The sequence below is a fragment of the Metopolophium dirhodum genome, chromosome 1 (assembly GCF_019925205.1).
Source record: "Metopolophium dirhodum isolate CAU chromosome 1, ASM1992520v1, whole genome shotgun sequence".
Taxonomy (NCBI): domain Eukaryota; kingdom Metazoa; phylum Arthropoda; class Insecta; order Hemiptera; family Aphididae; genus Metopolophium; species Metopolophium dirhodum.
The window spans coordinates 32,662,915-32,669,899 of record NC_083560.1 but is presented as its reverse complement, the minus strand read 5'-3'; the positions used below and the strand labels follow the sequence as shown (position 1 = coordinate 32,669,899).

Sequence of the window (6,985 nt, the reverse complement as noted above, 5' to 3'; positions counted from 1 at the left end):
TACTTAAATAAATTATGTTTTTGGATTAAATTTACAAAGTATATGAACCACGTACCTACGATTACTATTTATATTATCTACTTACTATTTAATCATAATTAATCCATGTAATCACCTACACGTGGGTACCTATATAAGTTTTTCTTTGGAAAGAACTGACGTGGCTACGACGGTGGTGGTGTGGTTGTCCGTGGTAAGCCGGTCGTTGAAGTGGTGTGAAGGTGTAGGTGACAATCACAATGAATGGATTAAACACAGAACTGGGGTCGAACGATATAGCCCTGTGGCCTTTTTATTTCTTACAATTATTATGGATGAAAATATATTATATATATATGAAAGAATATACGAGGGTATAATATTATGGATTATACGTGGTCGCCGATAGTGTCGAGCGAGCGGTGGCTTGTCGGTTCGACGGTCGACGTAAGAGAAAAACACGTAAGTGGTCGTGACGACGGTTACGATGCGAGAGCGAGGCGAGTGCCCGCGGCCGGTACTCGTATGTGCGACTTGTCTTCCCGTCCCTCCCTGTGCCTTTTAGGCAAGGTGGGAGAGTCGACAGTGTCGTTGCCCGTGGTGGTGGTTGACATAGTGTAGACTGGATCGCAACGGTGCCTGTACGTTGTACTGGTTGCCGTTACGTACCGTGTCATACTCCTCTGCCAAACCGCCACACGGGGTACTTGAACCGGTGTCGGCGTCCCGTCACGGGTTGGCCGGCTTGCTGGTGCTTTAGGTAGGCTTGCCTTACCCGTGTTGTTCTACGTTCGGTTTGGAGACCCTACCGGGGTGAAGAACGGTTGTGGGTACACGCTCTCCACATCGGGTAGCCCTTCTAGTGATAGGCCCGGAGCTTCCAGCCATGCTTTCACGGATTGTGTGTCCGGGGCCGCGGTTTGGCTGAGCTGCTCCTGGCTGGTGGATGGTACCAGGTCCTCGGGTGTTGTGCCCTTGGGCGCTGATTGATCCACCTCTATCGATACCGGTGGTGTTGCGGGTGGAGGTGTGCTGGTTGCCTCCGAGTCTGAGGATAGCGCAGGTTGCTTGGCAAGCCGGTGTTGTTGGCTTAACTCACGTTCCCTGGCCCTCCTCTTTTCTTTGAGCTGCTGGAATTTTTTTCGGTTCCGTGCCAGCTGCGCCTCCGTTTTCACCTTTACCGTCGGTATGAGGGGTACTCCCGTTGACCTGGGTACTATTGTCGGTTCCTTAGGCGTCACAGGGGTAGGTGCGTTTACCGGTGTGCGTGGCTTGGTCAGTGACGGGGTGCGACTAGTGTGTGTGGTGGCGGCCTGTTGTGGATGCAGCCTCCGCTGAATATCCGCCGTACGGTCCGCCCAGCCCCGGTTGTAGATAGCCGCCCGCAGGGGATCCTGCAGTAGGTGGCGGGTAGTCATCCTTGCAACCTGGGCGGCTGTTCGCGGCCACTGGACACCAGCCCCAGCTGTTGAATTAGGTCGGCCACCTGCTGCCACTTCTCAGCTTGCTGTTGAGCGTTCATGTTGTCTGTAAATGGTGGTTAGTACAGACAATTGTCTATTTATTGTTTTTTTTCTGTGGGCTCGCGTTTTAGGCAAGACACGTGTATTTTTCGCGGCGGCTGTTGGTCGGTAAAATAAACTCCTTTTCCGACCTGTTCCGCCAGCCTTACCAGTCCCCACCACTTTGGTGCAAACCCGGAGTGAAAATCTTTATGTGCCTTCGATAGGTGGTGTGCTTTGTAGTAGACTACGTCGCCCTTGCCAAACTTCACCGGTGTGCCGGTGTTTGCGCTCGGTTTTACCACTACCTTTTAGCGTTCTAACGCGTTTTGCATTTCGTTTAACATAAACTGGGGGCTGTTATCACTGAGACACACGTAGGGGTAACCAAAACGTGAAAAGAATTTGCGTTTTAACGTTTCGATTATTGTTTTAGAGGTTGATGTTCTTAAGGGGTAAGCCTCGGTCCACCTACTAAAACAGTCAGTTGCTACCAGTATGTATGATTATCCCTTACCGGAACGTGGGTATGGGCCCATAAGATCGACACCAGTGGCGCCGAAGTACAAAATTAAATGTATGGCAAGGATCTCAGACAACTAACTCCCCCCCCCCCCACACCACAAAATCCGCTAAAAAAATTTGAAACCCCTCACAGTCTCACAAATAATTTGCCTGCCATCCACTATTGTTTTATTTTTGATCAGATTTCTCTTCTTTTTTCAACCAATACGTATGTAATAATATTAAAATAATTATTAATTACCTTCAACGGCTGCAACGATAGTACAAAATACAAAATGGAGGGTAAGTGGATGTGGCTCTGCTGTACAGTAGGTTACAAGTGGGTCACTGTAATGGATGGTATTAAATTTGAATTCAATGATATAATATTCTTCTATAAGAAAAACGATTCTGAGCGAAAACGGTCAGTCAGCCTATGATATTACCAAGTATATTTGACGATATTATTGTGAATAAAGTAATTTATATATAACCTATTTACGTGGAGCCTTGTTTTAAATTTTCAATCCTTAGCTATAAAAGTTGAACATTTTATAAATTTTTAACTACAAAATAATTATTAAATTTTAATTTTGATAAATTTTGTCAAAATTTGAACTTTAAATGCTTCAAAAAGAGTTGTGCCTATATATTTTTAATATATTTCAACTGCTATTGTAACAATATATCAGGATCCTTGCATTAAATTCTCACGCTTTTTTACCTAACAAATAAGATTTTATTGATATTTATAGAAAAAAAAACTAAAAAAAATGGAAACAGAAAATGTCCGTAAACAGCTCAAAATAAGTCAAAATATTTGGAAAATGTTATGGTATATAGAGAATGCTAATATAAACATTCAGTCAAAATTTCATATACCTACGGTTATTTTTTTTAGAGTTGCAACAAAAACCAAAATCGAAATCAGATTCTCGAAAACAGATTTTTCGTAAAAATTCCCGTTTTTTCTTAATATTTCGTTTGTTTTTCACGTCGTTTTTGAAAACTACTGGGAAATTTTTACTTTTGACGCCTCAAAGTACTAACTAGATTCAGTTTTCTATCAGAAAAGTTACTGTTGAAGAAAATCCAAGAACTTTCACTGTCCTAATAGGTAATGACAGCCACAAAAAAAAATTTTTTAAAAAAAACACACATCAATACATTTAACTTAACTCTAGAACATTATACCTAAGACTATCGTTTTTTTACTTTGTTTTTTCTTGACTGTAGGCCACCATTTGGTGTCCCCTGCTATATAAATAGTTTAAACTATAAAGTATGTAGATATGATAAAAACACTTCAAAAGTCATGACAAATTGTCTAAATGCTTTTACAGAATCAACTGGACATCTTATGTGTTTGATTTCCATATAGAGTAAAGGAAAATTAACTTACCAACCTAAATATGTACTATTAGTCTGTCACGAAGCTGAAAAAGGAATTTGATGTTACCACTCAACTTACTTAACTACAACTAAAAATAAAATGTATTTAGTAAATGAAATAAAGTCAAATATGTTGAAATGTATATAAATCAAATAACCGAATATTTTGAAAATCAATCATCATTTTTAAATCGTCTCTCATTACAACAAACAAACTTAATTATTTAAAAATATATAAATATACGTATATTACATACGTATAATACACGGATATACGTTTTATACTGACTACGATAATACTGTATACCTACAACTAGTGTTGTACATTAAATAGATAAGAAGATACATGCAAAAAAATATATTCACTAACTTCTAACAGATAATTTTTTAATAAATGAAATCAAACATAATACGGTATAATTTAGAATATTTATTTTATGATAAAACAAATATATAGCTATTATTATCGTTTACAATCATATCATTAATATACATTTATTGATTCACCTATAAATTACAATCTCTTGTTGTAGCATATTGGCAACCAAGATTTTGCCAAAATTCTAATCTTTCTCTTATAAGTAACATAGCAGATATCGATGTACCTAACCTCGGAGCTAAAAATGCCAAACCGACACCCGGTATCATTGCCGTCAGAGAGAACCCAAAACTAGTTGACTTGATGAGTGTGCTTGCTGTTACTGTTTTTTCTAAGATTTCTGAACACTGATTGTAGTCTCTATGATCCTTATCCAAAGAAGTTTTCATTTCTTTAAACACTTCTTTCAAATGCAAACCAAATCGACCGGACATCATCATTTGCGCGAACGCTAACGTCGCACCGGTTACCGGTATTGCGCTTAGTGTTGTCAATACCGTGGAAATGGATTCCTGTGTTATTAACGCCGTTCGTAAATCTTCGATTTGTCTATCCTTTCCACAGTACGAGGAAACATTTGGTGTACATAATGCAATTGCTAACAATATGTAAAAAAACGCAGAATTTATTGATTTCATTTTTATTGGCACGTAGGTACAGCACAAAATGTGTAAATATCCCAAAAGCTACGCCTGAAATTCGTACGAGTCGCAATGTGTTCAGTAAGCGTCTGTAAACATACAATACATACATGTTATATATGTAAAACAAGGTAATCTGCCTTTGAAACAATAACCTAGGAGCCTTCTATTAAATTTTCAAGCTTTTTTAATCAACAGATAAAATTTTATTGATATTTATAGAAAAAAAAATTAAAAAAATTGAAAACTGACAATGGCCGTAAACAGCTCAAAAAGAGTCAAAATATTTTGTAAATTTTATGGTGTATAGAAAATGCTAATATAAACATTCAGTCAAAATTTCATGTCCCTACGGTCATTTGTTTTAGAGTTACACTAAAAACCAAAATCGATTTTCTCGAAAACAGATTTTGCGTAAAAATTTCCGTTTTTCCTTAATTTTTCTTTTGTTTTTCACGTCGCTTTTGAAAACTACTGGGAAATTTTTTCTTTTGACCCCCCAAAGTACCAACTAGATTCACTTTCCTATCAGAAAAGTTACTGTTGAAGAAAATCCAAGCACTTTTACTGTCCTAAAAGGTGATGACAGACACAAAAAAAAAAAATAAAAATAAAAAAAAAAAAACACATCATTGTAAAATCAATACATTCATCTAAAATATTTTGTGTAGTTCTAAATGCCATAGGTCTAATATGTGTAGCAACAAATAAACAAAAATATTATTTTTTTATTATTGTTTATGTGTATTCAATTATATTTTTACAATATTTTATGATTTTATTTTATTTTATTTATTTGTATTTAATATTAGTGATGTTATTTAAGACGCTGGTTTTGCCCAAATGAGGTCTATTGTGTATTAATTTTTTTAATTATTTATTTTAACATTTTTAACATTAAAAGAGTACCTAATATTATTATTTGTTTATTTTTATATGAGTACTTAATAAATAACGTATATAAGACACTACGGTTTTGCCATTACGATAAAAGTCAGTATACGGTTTTGCTTCACTCCAAATCTAAAAAATCATTGACTTGCCCATCTTTGGTAATTCGTATTTTATGGTACGTATAAGAATGTATTAAGGAAACTTATGAATTTCACCATTTCTACAATAAATAATTTTACAAATTAAACTATAATATTATAACATATACCTAATTGTTGCATATTCAGCATTTATAATTCATATTGTATACTAAACGTTTATAGTAATAATAATAATCATAAGTATCATATTACGATCGGTGGGGATTGTCCATCGGTCATTAGCATGTAGACAATTTTAATGTAGGTACGTCATTACGATTTATATGTTTGACAATAGTAGACTATAATTTACGTTTGTGTTATTATTCTTATTAATGATACACAACAAATTGGCCACGAAGATAACAATAGTTTAATCGTAATCATTATTGCTTTAGAAGTTTCAAGTGTTAAGTGTATTCATACTAATACAAAATGACATCTACAAAGACTGAGCCTATAATGAACTTAAACCAAGTTATTGGGTCACCAGGAACATTTGAAACAGGTATGGATATTACAATTTTCGAGTCAAAATTAATAAATTTTTTTTTGGCCAATTCAATCGAAAACAACATTCAAAAAAGAGCAATATTACTGTCATTGGTCAGTGAGGAAATTCATAAAGTGCTTTTTAGTTTATGTGTTCCTAACACGCCTAACGATGTTGAGTATGATACTCTTATGAAAAGTTTAAGCAAGTATTTCAAACCAATTAAGTCCTACTTTGCGGCAAGGTATAACTTTTATCAGGCTAAACAAAGACAGGACGAATCGGTGTGCCAATGGGGTGCACGTGTTAAGAACCTTGCTTCAAAATGTGGTTTTTCGTCGGAACTAATAACGGTCATCCGAGACATATTCGTTGTCGGTATGAGTTCAGGACCAATCCAAGATCGTCTGTTAGAAGAAGATGCTTCAAAAGTTGGAGTAACGTATTCAATTCTAATGGAAATTGCAACAGCCAAAGAAGCAGCAATGAATGACAAAAGTGGTTGGAAAAAAGAAGAATGCGCAGATTTGAAGTACCAGAAGAAAAATAATGGACACTTTCAAGCCAAGCAGGGTTTTAACGCATCCAAGGAACAGAAAACCAAATGCGGGATTTGTGGCCGTTCCAACCATCTTCAAAAAGATTGCAGATACAAGGACTACCAATGCAACAATTGCGGTGAAAAGGGTCATTTGTCTACCGTATGTAAAAAGGGTAAGAAAGAAACGAAATATAATAAAACACAAAATAAATTTTTATCTAATAACGACGATAATGACGAAACAGTTAATCATGATCTTTCTAATACTTGTTTTTCTATAATCGATCAACATTTTCAAAATACGGCGGTGAAACCGTTTATGGTAAATTTAATCGTAGAAAATAACAATGTTAACTTCGAAATTGACACCGGTTCACAACACAGCGTAATTTCAAAAAGATTATATCGTCAACTGTTTAGTCACATCGAATTAAAAAAAAACGACATTTCACTATCTGATTACGTCGGCAATGACATTAAACCGATGGGAAAAATATTTGTCGATTCGGAGTACCAAAAC

General features: G+C 36.0%; 1 protein-coding gene across 1 annotated transcript; it reads right to left on the bottom strand.

Annotated features, from left to right (window-relative positions):
• Window positions 1-3,884: 3,884 nt before the first annotated feature.
• On the bottom strand, window positions 3,885-4,394 carry LOC132933726 (uncharacterized). Its single transcript, XM_061000009.1, has one exon. It carries the CDS (start codon window positions 4,392-4,394, stop codon window positions 3,885-3,887), a length of 510 nt encoding a protein of 169 aa, XP_060855992.1.
• Between the last annotated feature and the right edge of the window lie 2,591 nt (window positions 4,395-6,985).

Bases quoted from the DNA above. Each gene is read 5' to 3' on its own strand.
- LOC132933726 (XM_061000009.1), bottom strand. From the start codon at position 4,394: ATGAAATCAATAAATTCTGCGTTTTTTTACATATTGTTAGCAATTGCA.